At 39.0% G+C, this 15,955-nt stretch overlaps 1 protein-coding gene across 10 annotated transcripts in view; it reads right to left on the bottom strand.

The window, feature by feature from the left end:
* LOC127411731 (vitrin-like) overlaps positions 1-15,955 on the bottom strand; it is a 117,533-nt gene that overhangs the window by 62,994 nt on the left and 38,584 nt on the right. For 4 of the 10 annotated variants that reach the window (XM_051647444.1, XM_051647446.1, XM_051647447.1 and 1 more), the window contains exons 3-10: positions 11,867-11,926; positions 11,625-11,781; positions 8,974-9,107; positions 8,619-8,696; positions 8,305-8,475; positions 5,783-5,815; positions 3,497-3,535; positions 3,356-3,409 (exon numbers count right to left, since the gene is read on the bottom strand). In XM_051647444.1, coding sequence (XP_051503404.1) covers positions 3,356-3,409; positions 3,497-3,535; positions 5,783-5,815; positions 8,305-8,475; positions 8,619-8,696; positions 8,974-9,107; positions 11,625-11,781; positions 11,867-11,926 — 726 coding nt within the window. Of the gene's footprint in view, positions 1-3,355; positions 3,410-3,496; positions 3,536-5,782; positions 5,816-8,304; positions 8,476-8,618; positions 8,697-8,973; positions 9,108-11,624; positions 11,782-11,866; positions 11,927-12,422; positions 12,481-15,955 lie in introns of all 10 variants that reach the window. The other 6 variants (XM_051647449.1, XM_051647451.1, XM_051647452.1 and 3 more) reach the window with 3 other exon arrangements.

Raw genomic sequence — 15,955 nt, 5'->3', positions numbered from 1 at the left:
CTGCTAATTCAGAGTCTGGGGGACAGAGCTTTAACTTCTATCAAGAGATTATGGGAGAAAGATTTAAACCTGATATTGGAGGAGGAAGTGTGGGCTAGGATTCTAAAAAACATCAAGTCTGTATCTAGAAATGCAAGGGTGAGCCTTATGCAATTCAAGATTTTACATAGATTCTATTGGACCCCCTGTAGATTGTACAGGCTTGGTCTTAAAGACACACCCACCTACTGGTGATGCCAATCAGAAGATGGAGACACAACCCATGTTTTTTGGTGGTGTGTTAAGATCCAAGAATTTTGGTTGAAGTTTCAGCGTTTTATGTGTGACGTATTGGGCACTTAAATTTCATTTTGCTCAGACTCTGTATTTTAGGCAATGGGGCGGTCATCAATATAAGGGATAAACACAATAAATTGGGTCCTGACCAGTGTCATGATAGGTAGGTAGATCATTTTAAGGAGATGGAAGTTAGCTGGAGCACCCTCATTTCGGGTGTGGTGCACGGAGATGGGCAGGGTGGCAGCTTTCGAGGAGGTGTCATGTAAAAGGCTGGGATTCTGGGATTCGTTTGATGGGAAATGGGGCAGTTGTTTGGCGTTTTTGGGGGACTCTCGGGGAGGGGCTGTGGAGAGAGAAGCATTGTTTTAAATGTGTATTATTAATATATTTTTTGTTTTGTTTTTTTTGTGTGTATACTTACATGTGACCACAGGGATGTTCGTTGAGGGTCAGGGTGGGGCTGGTGATTGGGGAGGGGTAATAGTGGGAGTTAACTCTCGTTTCATGATATATATGTTTTGTTTTTCTTTGTAATCTGTACGAATCAATAAAAAAATTTAATCTAACCTAACCCACCTAAAACTGCATCTCGCTGGAAGAACACAATACATGACAAACTACACCAAGACATCCACAGTTATACATGTTAACATTTAAAAAAAAATATTGCCATGAAACTCAAAAGTTTAACATTTGCCTGAAAACTTTACATCTTTTATAAGCCAAATATATGGAGTTATTTAATCAGCATATGGCTAAAATTATAAATATTTGCTTCTCTTTGGCCAGAGGCTCCCCCAGCTGAAATTCAAAAACCATAAATTGCAGATGTCCCAAACTTGGCAGGGTGGTTCCAAATCCCAACCAATACTCAGGTGCACACACACGTCTGGTGGCATTGTAGTAGTACTTACATCTACATTTTAGCTAATAACCCAGGACCGTATGGGCTGGATTTCCAATTTAATTTCTGCACATTCCGTCCATAATTTTTTACTCCTCCTAGGCCATTTTATCAGTTTGCATAAATAGGCAGGTAAACATAATCTACAGTATTTGGCATGCATTTTCTTTGGTTCCAGTGCTAACATATCCTTAAAATATAAATTTGTCAAATCCAAAAATGGCCGCCAGTAGCCAATCAAATTTCAGCAGCTAATAACTTGCATTGTGAAAGGCCGATCATTATGAAATTTGGCATTCACTTACAGGTTGCCAAAATTAGGCAATATAAAAAAATGTGAGTATTTGACCACAAGGTGGCACTATAATAATCTAATAAAAAAAAATTCTAATAACTTTGGAACCATGCTAGAATTTTTTTTTTTACTTCCTTTGAATCTTTCAGGGCCCTCAAATCATATGGTCATGTGGATTTCATTTCTGTAAGAAAACATCTACCACTTCAATTTCTTTTGAAAAAACTACTTTTCGAACTTGTTCTTGGCTGTATGTCAAACGAAATTCTGCATGCATCATCTAGAGATGCTCCAGAAAAAATTTATCAAAATAATTTTTATTTCATTCAGAAGATACAAGACAATAAATTTTTGGGTGTGGCCCATAATGACTAATTGGCCTGAGTGCAATTTTCAAACTTAACAAAACCTGATACACATGGACATAGAACATTCTGAGGGCACATGCAAAATGTCTACATGTAATCTGGATTAAGTAATCACATTACAAAATAGTGTACTTGTACTTGGATTACATTTTATATTGTGCATAATCAGATTACAGTTAAATTTTTGGATTACATGATTTAATAACTTTCAAAGAGAAAGTAAAATTGAAACTGATACACAGCTTTGAAAATGCTTAAAACAATCTACTTAACACAGGGCTTTTATGTTTTGTTTTGAATTTTGTTTCTGAATTAATGCACAAATAAATGCCAAACTGTATTTGAACCCTGCACTGAAAATAATGTATTTTTAACAAGCCCTCATCCTCCTGTCCATAATTCTAGACACTCTTCTCTAAAAACACATGTTGCAAATAAACATTTCAGAGGTGTTGGTCACATGCAACTTTGTTCTTTTGTACCATGCAAATGCACTGCATGGTTCAAGATAGCAGGAAAAGCACCTGTCATAGTTTAAGGCCACACATTTTCATGAAATATTATGTCAATTATGTCTAGTTGTCTTCTATCTTGAGTAACATGATTTTTATGACCCTTTAAGCACCATTTTTTACTCAGAATCTGAATTCCCATTTCCATTTCCATATCCATTTGAATTTGTTTACTAATGTTTAAAGGTGCTGTAAGCGATTTTAGTGTTCTGAAGCTTTCACATGACTGAGCTGTTGAGTTAGCTATGCCCCCTAATTCCAAAACCCTGCCCTTCAAAGATAATTTTGAGACCAAAACCGAGCAAAAGAGCAGCATTGTTTGTTCCTGTGGCTGTCAAATTCAACAGTGGTACAATAGTGCCCTCAACTGACAAACATTATGAATCACAGCCTCAATGATCCGCTTCAAATACAACACTATGATAATGAGCAAACTGATGACAGGTGAAAAGCGCCAATGTCCGCGGTCCGCAGACACATTTATGCTTGCTGTTTACAAAGTCTACAACTGTCACAGAGACCGGTGAGATTTCTCAGGACACTTATTTCATTAATATCTTTAAGGGAGTAGGAAAAGATTTTGTATACTTTTCCATGACAAAATCGCTTACAGCACCTTTAATAAAAGGAGTTTTAACTGGTAATTAATACATTTAAAATTAATTAATTATTAGATTTATCAGAAAATGCAATGGGTAATCCAAAAGTAATCAGATTAGATTACCTAATAAGTGTAATCTAAAAGATTACATTACGGATTACAATTTAAGTGGTGTAATTTGTACAGGGGATAGGTATGAGTGTTGGAGGACAACAGCGAATGAGTGTATGACAGATGAACACAATTCACATAGCTCAAGACACAATCACCAGCAAAACTCTCAAACAGCACACTGTAATCATTGATCACTATAATTATGATGAGAAACTAAAAAGAATCTAAGGTACTGCAAACAGGATAAGAACAAATTGTGAAAGTAATAGGAGTGTGGTTTACCTGTGCTTGAGTGGGATGAGAACCTATTGGCATAGATGGAGCTGCCTCTAAATGCTTTAGACAGATGTCATGGTTAGAGTTCAGGCCTTAGTTACTGACAGAGGAAGTGAAGATTACAGACAGTGTAAAATCAGGACTTACCTTGAGCGGGACCCTTTCCTTGGATGCTCTGTGATTGTCCTACAGCCAGTTTTTAAAAAGAACATACAGTGCATTCAGAAAGTATTCAGACCCCTTTCACATTTTGTTATGTTGCAGCCTTATGCTTAAATGCTTTAAATTCTTTTTTTACACATCAGTCTACACTCCATACCCCATAATGACAAAGCAAAAAACAGATTTTTGATAACTTTGCAATTTTATTAAAAAGAAAAAACTGAAATATCACAATGACATAAGTATTCAGAACCTTAACTCAGTACTTAGTTGAAGCACCTTTGGCAGCAATTACAGCCTTAAGTCTTTTTGGGTATGATGCGACAAGCTTTGCACACCTGGATTTGGGGATTATCTGCCATTCTTCTCTGCAGATCCTCTCAAGCTCTTTCAGGTTGGATGGGGACCGTTGGTGGACAGCCATTTTCAGGTCTCTCCAGAGATGTTCGATTGGGTTCATGTCCGGGCTCTGGCTGGACCACTCAAGGACATTCACAGAGTTGTCCCTAAGCCACTCTTGTGTTGTCTTGGCTGTGTGCTTAGGGTCATTGTCCTATTGGAAGATGAACTTTCGGCCCAGTCTGAGGTCCTGAGCGCTCTGGACCAGGTTTTCATCAAGGATATCTCTGTATTTTGCTGCATTCAGCTATCCTTCAACCCTGATCAGTCCTCCAGTCCCTTCCACTGAAAAACACCCCCACAGCATGATGCTACCACCACCATGCTTCACCATTGGGATGGTATTGTTCAGGTAATGAGCGGTGCCTGGTTTCCTCCAGACATGATGCTTGGAATTGAGGCCAAACAGTTCAATCTTCATTTCATCAGACCAGAGAATCTTGTTTCTCACAGTCTGAGAGTCTTTTAGGTGCTTTTTCATGTGTCATGCACTTAGGAGAGACTTCCATCTGGCCACTCTGCCATAAAGCCCAGATTGGTGGAGTGTTGCAGTGATGGTTGTCCTTCTGTAAGTTTCTCCCATCTCCACACATGATCTCTGGAGCTCAACCAGAGTGACCATCAGGTTCTTGGTCACCTCTCTTACCAAAGCCCTTCTCCCCTGATTGCTCAGTTTGGCAGGGTGACCAGCTCTAGGAAGAGTCCTGGTTTTTCCAAACTTCTTCCATTTAAGAATTATGGAGGCCACTGTGCTCGTGGGAACCTTCAATACAGCTGAAATTTTTTTGTACCCTTCCCCTGATCTGTGCCTCGACACAATCCCGTCTCTGAGCTCTGCAAGCAGTTCCTTTGACCTCATGGATTGGTTTTTGCTCTGATATGCATTTTCAGCTGAGAGACCTTATATAGACAGGTACATGTGCCTTTATAAATTATGTCCAATCAATTGAATTTGCCACCAGTGGACTACAATCAAATTGCAAAAACATCTCAAAGATGATCAAGAGAAATGGGATGCACCTGAGCTAAATTTCAAGTGTCAGAGCATTGGGTCTTATGTCAATGTGATATTTCAGTTTTTTCTTTTTAATACATTTGCAAAGTTATAAAAAAATCTGGGTTTTGCTTTGTCATTATGGGATATGGAGTGTAGATTGATGAGAAAAACATTATTTAAAGCATTTTAGCATGAGGCTGCAACATAGCAAAATGTGAACAAAATGAAGGGGTCTGAATACTTTCTGAATGCACTGGATACACTGGATAAATATGATATTGTCTTTCTTTTTATTTAGTTGTAACAGGAACCTTAAAGTCAACATGAAATAAAAATTGACATGGTCATATTGCACAACAATCATCTGAATTATTATACTGAATTAATATTTATAATAGATATTTTATTTATAATTATTTTAAATAATATGGGGGCCTTTCTCAGCAAGTATTGATATATGTGATTTTAATCGATTGACAGCCTTAATAAATTCACATCCCATCCCAGCATTTTTTGCTTGTTTAACATCATATTCACTCAGAAATTCATCAAATTAGAGGTTAAAATAGGTTATGAATGTCATTTCATGCTGACTTTCAAGTGGGTTATATTAAATGCAACAGAAAAAAGGATCAACAGGCCAAGCACCTGCACCCCAAAAAGTTACGAAAGAATCTCTTGCAAAGAATAAATAAATTTCTTGAATATCAAAGAACCAAAAGAAAACCACCACAACAGACTGTTAGAAACATCCAGAGATCCCTTAATAAAACTGCTCAATATTAGCCAGCAACCACGAGAACACAAGAACACAAGAACAGCTGTTTATGAACAAGAACCACATGAGTGATGCTTCAACATGCTGCTGTACTTACGTGCTACAGAGCTAAAGTATGGGTGACTGCTGCCTGGATCACACAGAGAGACATTTCTTTAGAAAATTAGTGGCATAGAGAGAGAATCTGTGACCAGTTGCACCAGTCAACTTAGTGCTTATTTATGCTCCACTTCTTACGCACTGCTAAATAGTTAAAAATGTAAAAAATGTACACTTACTGAGCACATTATAAGGAACACTATGTCTTAATAAAGTACTCGACATGGTCTTCTGCTGTTGTAGCACATCTGCCTCAAGGTTTTACATGTTGTGCATTCTGAGGTGGTATTCTGCTTGATTTCATCCCGCTACAATTGTACAGTGGTTATCTGAGTTACCGTAGCCTTTCTGTCAGCTCGAACCAGTCTGGCCATTCTCCGATGACCTCTCTCATCAACAAGGCATTTCCGACCACAGAACTGCTGCTCACTGGATGTTTTTTGTTTTTTGCAACAGTCTCTAGAGTGTATAGGGAATGATGTGAAAATCACAGGAGATCAGCAGTTACAGAAATACTCAAACCAGCCCATCTGGCACCAACTATCATGCCACAGTTTAAATCACTAAGATCACATTTTTTCCCCATTCTGATGGTTGATGTGAACATTATCTGAAGCTCCTGACCCGTATCTGATGATTTTATGCATTGCACTGTTGCCACACGATTGGATGATTAGACAATTACATGATTAAGTAGGTGTACAGGTGTACCCAATAAAGTGCTCAGTGAGTGAATATTGAACGATGCTGAATGTTTTGCTTTATGATTATATTCACACATTTGATCAGTAAAGTTAAACATCATATAAATTGACTATGCATTTGTTTAAGGAGAACTCATGACCTTCTAGTTAAAGAAGTTTTCACATGCCTTGCGTCAGCATTGCCAAATATATTGAACTCTATGGAGTGAAGCATCAGTGTCGCCCCTGATGCAAATTTTTTGGTCCCACTTTATTTACTTTATTAGGTGTCTTTTGCTAATATGTACTAACATTAAAAAACATACAATAAAATGTATTTACTGTGTAGCTTCATTTTATTAAGGTACTGAAGTTAAGGTACAGGTAGGTTTAGAATTAGGTTTAGGGGTTAGGGTAAGTGTAAGGTTAGGGGTTTGGTTAACAGAGTAATTACAAATGTAATTAAATGCAGGTACTTTTTTTTTTTCTTTTCACCCCTTTTTCTCCCAATTTGGTATGCCCAATTCCCAATGTGCTTTTAAGTCCTCATGGTCACATAGTGATTCGCCTCAATCTGGGTGGCGGAGGACAAATCCCATCTGCCTCCGTGTCTGAGACTGTCAATCTGTGCATCTTATCATGTTGCTTGTTGAGTGCGTTGCCATGGAGACATAGCATGTGTGGAGGCTTCACGCCATCCACCGTGGCATCCATGCTCAACTCACCATGCACCCCACCGAGAACAACCACAGCTCCACCCACCGAGAACCACATTACAGCGACCATGAGGAGGTTACCTCATGTGACTCTACCCGCCCTAGCAACCGGGCCAATTTGGTTGCTTAGGAGACCTGGCTGGAGTCACTCAGCACACCCTGGTATTTGAACTAGCGAACTCCAGGTGTGGTAGCCAGTGTCTTTACCACTGAGCTACCCATGCCCCCTTAAATGCAGGTACTTTAAATGCAAGTACAATGCAACAACATGTAATAAGTACATGGTATCAGATTCTTAAGTACACTGTAGTTTGAGACATCTAATATAAAGTGGGTCCAATTTTTCAAACAATTTTAGCATTGCTGGTGACCTTGCGAACATTCTGCCAATGATTACCAGGCAATTTGCATACATGCAAGGACTGTCTTTGCGGTGACAGGTTTTTCAACCAAAGTGAGTATCACACAGATTTTTGCCTCACTAATGTCTTTTAGAGTATAAAGCAGCAACAACAAATATTTTAAAACTGTTCAACTGTTTGAAGAGATATTAAATGTTTCATCATTTTATTCATAAATATTTACCTTAGTTTCCAAGCATTCAGAGTCCTCAGTTCTCGAACTAATATAAATTCACCAAGAACATCCTAAGACCTTAATGTAAACGAAGCCTCTTATTTCTTTCTGCAATAAATTAATGTATTAAAGCAATTGCCAGGACTTGTATTCTTCAAAGTCCAAATACATGTTTCCAGTTTTTCTGTGCACAACTCCTGTTTTCTAGCCTTGCAAATACATAAAAACGCCCCCTCCGTGTTACTATCTGCAACATTTGTCAAGTGGAGGGCAAAGTGGTGCTTGACTCTGGCATTGAGTGGAGGGTTGCCTCTCTGATGTGAGTGATGTGGAAGCCGAGATCAAAATGATCAAAGAATGGTCTGATATTACTATAAGAGAGAGTTGTAATTAAAATAGTTTGGAAGATCAGGGGACACAATCCAGTGCAAACAGATTCATTCACTTGATTACAGCAGCGGTTCTCAAATTTTTTTTTGGTCCATCCCCTTTGAAACTAGAAAACTTGAGGGTTCCCCACACTTTGAGAAGCACTGATTGCTCACCTGCCTCGCGGAATTTATGAACAGTGACTCGTGGCTTGGCTGATGTGGTGGTGGGTGGGGCTGTGGTGGTGGGTGTGGTCACTGGAGTGATTGTGGGTGGAGCTGTGGTTGTCATGGTGGTGGTTGGCTCTGGAGCTGTTGTCCCGGGAAACACTGTGGAGTCTGAGGAAGCTTTAGAAACATGGACAGATTATGAGACATCTGCCACAGTTGCTTATATTTTTATATTCTATTTTATATCTTCAGTGCACTAGTATTTGTAGCAGATCATATCAGATCCTAATTCATCCCAAGATCTTATAAAAAGCACTGACCCGTTTTCACTATGGTGGGTCTTGAGGGGGTGTATTCCAGACTGGAGGGATAGATCACCCCTTTGTTTGGTTTTCCCACTGACACACACAACCAAAATCAGGAGAAATTAATATCAGGTCTTCTTCAAAGAGTGTAAGAAGATTTTAGAATCTTTTTTTATGACAGTTTTACTATATTCACAACAACTGAAGAAACTTTGTTAGCGGAAAATATGGTTACCACTGAAAAAAAATTGTGCAGGATGTTTCTCATTATTTCATTAATTTACACTTTGTCACTTTTTTGCTATATGGTGTCAGTTTAACGATAACTTCAGTTGTTTTTCAGGAGTGTTCAGAATAATGACGACTGTACCAGAGACAGAAAATGACTCTCTCCAGCTGGTTAAGGACAGTGATCGGACACCGTTGGCAAAGCTGCCCTTGTAGGATGCCTGACCGTCCATCTTTCTCACAATTACCTTTCCTCCAGAGTTACTGATGACCCCACTGGCAACACAAATAACAGCAAAAACATGTGAGATATTTACCTGTTGGTTACACAGTTATTTAGGTTTTAAAGGATCAGGTTGCTTTAATAGTTTAGAGCAACCTGTAAGGATATATAGGACAATGGCAGCACTTTCTAGTAAGCCATCTATGTATATTGGATATTTATTTATAAAAGTGGTGCACAACAGAATCACAGACTGAATGAAATATGCATTGTGACTCAAATTTGACTGAGATCTAATTACAAAATGTGTTTGATCTTATCCAGAGGAGGTCTATAAAATCTAAAGATAATCATGTCTGCATTGTAGTCACTTACTTAGTGCTGTATGCAAAAGTATAGCCATGTCTGACCATATTATCAACTTTTTTTCTGTGTCTGTGCTATTTCTTTGTGGGGGTTGTCACTTTTATTGAAAGGAGACTGAAGAAGGACAACATCATAGGGTCAAAGGGAATCAGGACATAAGGCCTGAATCATGAAGTTATTTGAACAAACTCAGAGTTGCAGAATAGGTTTCAGGTTGACAAAACCAGACAGAACCAAACTGGTTTAGATAGGGTTCAAACAAACTTAAGATGCTCACTATGAACCTTCTATGTCAACTCAGAGTTTGATCCTGAGGTCATGATTAAACCTGAAGCATGTGCACATGAATGAGTGATCTCTACAATGACCAGCTAATTGCCTAAAACAAGGAGAGATTCAGCATGATTTACTTCTCCACTGAAGGTCAAGGGATCATTATAAAAATATTAGGATTTAAACATTTAGGCTGCAAGAAAAAACACAGCCACTGCACGGAAGCTTGAGATGGCTGCTGGAAAACATTACTGATTGTAATATATAAAAATATCAATGGATATATCAATGCCTTCATTAATTTATAGATTCACAATAAGAACATACAGTCTTTTAAATTTTAAAAGCATAAAAATCTTTATACAATGTTCAGTGAAGCATGATATCTGCTTGCAATCTGTTATGCAGAAGAAGACCTGCTCCAGAGCAGGTTAGCCGTGTAGCACAAGTTACCATTGCAAAAACAGAACTACCTTCTTAAGACCCAAAAAAAAAATAAAAAAAAAATGATAAACTAAACTCAAACTTACCCAGGCAACCAGTGAAACCTTCTGATGCAAACCAGAATTAAATCCAAATCTACTTCATGAGCACCACAGAACGACTGTGCACTAACTGCTACACAACGGCTCCAACAGTTTGTTTGTTTCCAAGAAACTAATACAATACCCCCAGCAAAGAAATTACTGACAATTTTGTGAATTTCAATCCATGGTAATTCATTTATTTGTATAATTTAATAAAGTGAATAAGGGAGCAACTGTGGCGCATACTGTACAGCACTTGCAACCTTCCTCTTGTTCCACCAGTGTTATTTTGCTTATTCATCTATGTCAGATGAAGACAGATTTTAACTTATAACCTGTAATTAAACAACCATGAGCTCTTCTGAACACATGACTAATGATCAGGAAATAAAGTTACAAGATTCTCACAAATCAGGGGAAGATTGAAAGAGATCTGATCACTCCCTGCTTGTGATTTTCACAGTGCCTTACATAAAGAGTTCCCACACTTGACCAATGAATTCCCATAGCTTTTCCATGACTTTTTCACAATGACTAATTTTGTAGAGATTGCTGTGGTGTTTTTTCCATCAGTAAGTCGGGTACCACCACTTGGATTGGTTAAACAATTACACTTATTAGTGTACTGATGTAGTCACGCTGGCTTGCAGGCAAGTTTTACTCTACACAAGCACTTACAATAACTTGCCAATGAAATATATTAGAGCAGACCAAAAACACAAATTTCATATTCACTTTAGATATTCCCATTACTTTTTAAAGATTTTACTTATTTCCATGACTAGCAATCACAATATTAAGATTTCCAGAGATTTCCAGATTTTCCATAGCCGTGGGAACACTGTATCACTGAGATAAGAACTGCTGAAATAAACACAACATGCAAAATCTCTAATAAAACTGCTCGGTCAGGTTAGGACAGGTTCAGAATGCTGAAAAAAGCTCAGGTGGTTCTCTCCGTACCACAAAGAACAAAGAACTGCACGGGCATCTTGATTTCTGTTGTGCAGAACTTCTGCAGGTGGCACAAGTTGGGAATGGACTTATTGGGACTTATTGTGTAGGTAGAGGGGAAATTTAATTCAATCACTGTCCACATGTCAGGTGTGGAAGAGAGACTCAGACTGCAGACTGACGCAGCACTCATGTTACATAAGGTAGCCTATAATCAGATTTATGTGTCTTCACGTTAAATTAATTATTTACATCACTTTGCCTTTTCTTTTCCTCTATAACTACAGCAATCCAATGATACTGATAATTACTGTAAATTCTCTCAAAATTCATGTACATTTAGCCTAATAATTTTAATTTGCAGACAACATCACATGGCCACAAAAAGATGGTTCCACCTGTTGAGTACCATGGCTTTAGATTTTTAGGCGGTTAATGGTTTGAACTCACCTGTGAATGGCAGCATTGCAGATACTGGATATGGAGGCAAACACACTCGTCCCATACACCCTCTCCTTGGTCTCCCTACAGTTAGCAGGACACTTAGCAATAAACTCTGGGAGATTGATCTTCCCTGCCCGCACATCACACTCTATAGCCGGCACAACTGAAAAAGCAGAGGCAATGTAAGATAAACACTCACTGCATGTCATGTGTTCTCATGTCACTTGACTTATTTTAGTTGCAGTTACCTAGTTTTGGCTTTTTGTTCTTTCCATTTGGCTTTGCCCCACAACAAGTCAGTAGAATTGCTAGGAACACAGAACATAATACAAAAGCAAATTATGAGACCACATAATCCAAGTGCATACAGTCTCGAAAAAACACCTTTCCAATGCCAGAGGAAAATAAGGCCAAAATAGTTTCAGTAGTAGGTGTAAAACTACAAACAGAAATATTGCTTAAGGGCTTTGTATTGCTATTATTCAATCTTTCCCCCTCTAACTCTATGACGTTCAGGTAATTTTGTATCACATTGAATGATCCATCAAGCTGAAGTGTGATAAAGCAATAGTGCTCCAGCATTTTGAAAAACATCTGCTGATTTCTTATTGTGTGCACAAATTCCACAAGTTTGCAATTACTACAACAATTTTGTCCTGAGGCTACATAACATTATTTTTAACCATATTTATATATTTAAAAATATATATATACATTCTATAGACTACATTAAATTATACAGGCTACATAAATTATTTCCCCTAAAATGAGGTATATGAGTGTCTGTCAAAACCTCACAATTACCTTCACATCGGCCAACAGAGTCAAATCTCTATTGCCAACTACTGGTACTACTCAAAACCTAGCAAAACAAAAAACATTTACATTTAACAGTAAAAAGTTAAACAATTAATAAAATATGAACAAAAATATTCACAAAACCCATTAATGTATTTGACAATGAGCCCGTTTATATGCACACAAATATGCTGATAACTCTGATAAAATCTGCTTATTTAAAAAAACAGACAAAGCAAGAAAACAGTGTTTACATGAGATTTGAAATAATCAAATTATTCTCTCCTTTTGACTTCAAAATGTGAAGAGGCACGTGCACAACACGTGCGTACATTGGATAAGCCTTACGCCAGTAAAGGTGTTTACATGCAACGTGAAATTAGGGTAATGGGCAAAAATCTACCTGTGTCCACCAGTTTATTCTTAAGCTGTTATGACCATACACCAATAAAGGAAATACATTAAAGTTGTTTACATGACCACACATGTTGTCGGTCAAATGCACTCAATCATTCTATCATGCTTTGTAAAATATGTGTGGCTGTGTATTGACTATCCTAAGTAAATTCTGGTCTCAGGATGAGGCTTATCATTCATGAGCAGTTTTATTAATATAAAGGGGATTTTGAAAACAGTAAAAGGAAACACTTATGTTGTTTAACCAGGCTGTCTATGAACACAAACAGGAATATGACAGATGACTACAAAGATATCATAGAAACACACTAGGATTGTCATGATAAACTTCTGGTATCATGAATTAGGCATGACTACCATCATGTAGTCCTGATGATGGCGTAGTCCAAAGATCCTTTACAGTGGTTGTTGTGACATGAAATGTGGAAATGTGGTAGTTAGAATGAAGTGGCAGGCAGTAAAACTACTGGGACTACTAGACAGCCAAAGTCCTTTGTAGCCACACAAGTTGATCTAGTTGAAGGGCAGCAGCAGATATCTGGTGGCAGTTAGCCTAAATTCTGAATGGTTCTGCAGGTATGGCAGGTATTTCTCCAAATCCCCCACTAGAAGCTCTGAAGACTCTCCAGACCACAGGAACAATGGGGGTTAGTATCCCAGGACACATTGGACTGAATGAGCTAGTTAGAGATTTCTAGTATGCATTCAGCCCAGGGTGAATCCACTTTCACTGTAATTGGCTGTAGAATGTTCGAAGGACAGTCCCATTTGGTGGTTCTTTTCCACTGGCCCAGTGGGACTGGTGGTGATAACCAGCAGGTAATCCTTTAATGGGAATCAACGTACAGGCTTGGAGATGAATCCTATAATCACAGCAGGTTGTCCTTGCGATTATGCAGGAAAATTAGTAATAAAAATCAACAGCTACACTACAGTATGTGGCCAAAAGTATGTGGACACCTGAACACCACAACCATATGTACTTGTTTAACATTCAATTTAAAAAAACAAAGGCATTGTTCCCTCCATTTGCTGCTACAAAAGCTTCCATTCTTCTAAGAGAGAGCTTTCCACTAGATGTTTGAACATGGCTGTGGGGATTTGCTCCCATTCCGAAACAAGAGCATCATTGAGGTCAGGCACTAATGTTGGGCAGTGGGACATCCATCCGATCCATCCAATATCGAGGATGCATCAGACGGTGACTTGTGAGCAAGAGCACGGTACTACAGTAGCAGATGAAGGACATTGTCGTAGTGTTTTACCCACTGATATATCAGTGGTTTTACCTCAAGAGATTCCCACTGTAAGCTGATGGCTCATGAGAGTTGTTATGCTCTGTCAATATTTGTTGTTTTGTTGGGCATCATTTTAATATGGTAATAAACACATGAAGGAAACGAGTGTTTACAGACTTAATACTTTTTACGTGTCAGCAGCCATATCACCCTGTAGCTCTAGACAAGTTGCCCACTAAAGCTAAGCAATGTTGAGCCTGGTCAACACATGGATGGGTAAAATTAAGGTTGCTGCTGGAAGAGGAATTAGTGAGGCCAGCTGAGGGTGTTCACCCTGCAGTGTGTGTGGGTCCTAACACCCCAGTATAGTGATGGGGACACTATACTGTAAAAAGGCACCGTCCTTCAGATGAGACGTTATAACCGAGGTCCTGACACTCTGTGGTCACTAAAAATCCAAGGGCACTTCTCGCAAAGAGTAGGGGTGTAACCCTGGTGTCCTGGCCAAATTCCCCCCATTGGCCCTTATCAATCATGGCCTCCTAATAATCCCCATACCTTAATTGACTATATACTGTACTCTTTCCTCTCCACCAATAGCTGGTGTGTGGTGATCGTACTGGCGCACTATGGCTGCCGTGGCATCATACAGGTGGATGCTGCACACTGGTGGTGGAGAAGAGTCCCCTGTTCTGTATGTAAAGTGCTTTGAGTGTAGTGTCAGAAATGCGCTATACAAATATAACATTCTGTAAGGGGGTTCCGTGGAAAGGAGGAGGTGAGAACCGGCTTGACAACTTAAATAATAATTTAATAAACAACTTTTTAGCACTTCTCAGTGGAAGGAGGCGAGAAGCAGTTTTCCTGGTTCAGGTAAGCGTTTTTATTTTCCTCTCTGTAGCACATACACACTCTCAAGGCTTTTTACGTTGTTCGATAACACAGTCTAAAAAAATCCACAAACTAGTTCACAAAATAAACTCTCAATTTTGTAATAATAACTCTTGGCTTCACAGTCCGTGCCCAGGCTCTCACTCGTCTAAATGCTGTGTGGCTCTATTTATGCCGCTCTCCCCATGCTCACTGAAATTAGAGACAGGTGTTAGACATAATTTAACTCAGGTGTAAGTGCCCTTACCGCTTTCTCTCTCTCCGGAGAGATGCTTGACCACGCCCCCGCTGCCACAAACTTAAACAAAAACACACAACTATAAACACACAGTACAGCTGCCTGTCATTCTCTCTCTCTCTCGAACTGTCGTCCCCTGCCGCCTTTATCCCTCGTGCGCCCCATCAGGCTGATTAGGGACCGGGCGTGCGTCATTCCAGCCCGGCCCCGCCCTCCTCGGCTCGACACATTCATTCATTCACTAGTCCTGCAAAACCTCATTGGTGTGATGATAATTATGCTGTCACTGGTGTGTGATAACGCCAGTAGTTCTCTCACTACCTTCACATGTGCTGTGATGGTTAATTGCGCAACAGGAAGATCGCAAGTCCGTTCTTTACATTCTTAGAATTGAGAAACACCCCATGTCTTCAGAATCGAAATTAGAGGTATGGGTGAGAAGTCCTTTTTTACTATAAATTCTCCTCCCTGCCCAGTAGGTGGCGATTTGCACAAAAGATAACGAATCGCCAAAAACAAAAGAAGAGGAACGCTTTGGAGAGAAGAGCGCTTAGGTGGGCTGTGTGAAAGTGGAAATGTATCTAAAAAAAAGGACTTTTGATATATTGATTACAATATTTCAATTATTTGAAATATTGATCTGTTTCTTGCTGGGACTGTTTTTTCTTATAATGATATCACTCTCCAATATTATTTGATAGGCACACACTCTCTTTGCGTTTTCAAGCGAATCGGAGGCACTAACAGGTGATGCG

This window comes from Myxocyprinus asiaticus, chromosome 21, assembly GCF_019703515.2.
Source record: "Myxocyprinus asiaticus isolate MX2 ecotype Aquarium Trade chromosome 21, UBuf_Myxa_2, whole genome shotgun sequence".
NCBI lineage: Eukaryota > Metazoa > Chordata > Actinopteri > Cypriniformes > Catostomidae > Myxocyprinus > Myxocyprinus asiaticus.
The sequence above is the reverse complement of the archived record's forward strand: the minus strand, read 5'-3'. Positions and strand labels throughout refer to the sequence as shown.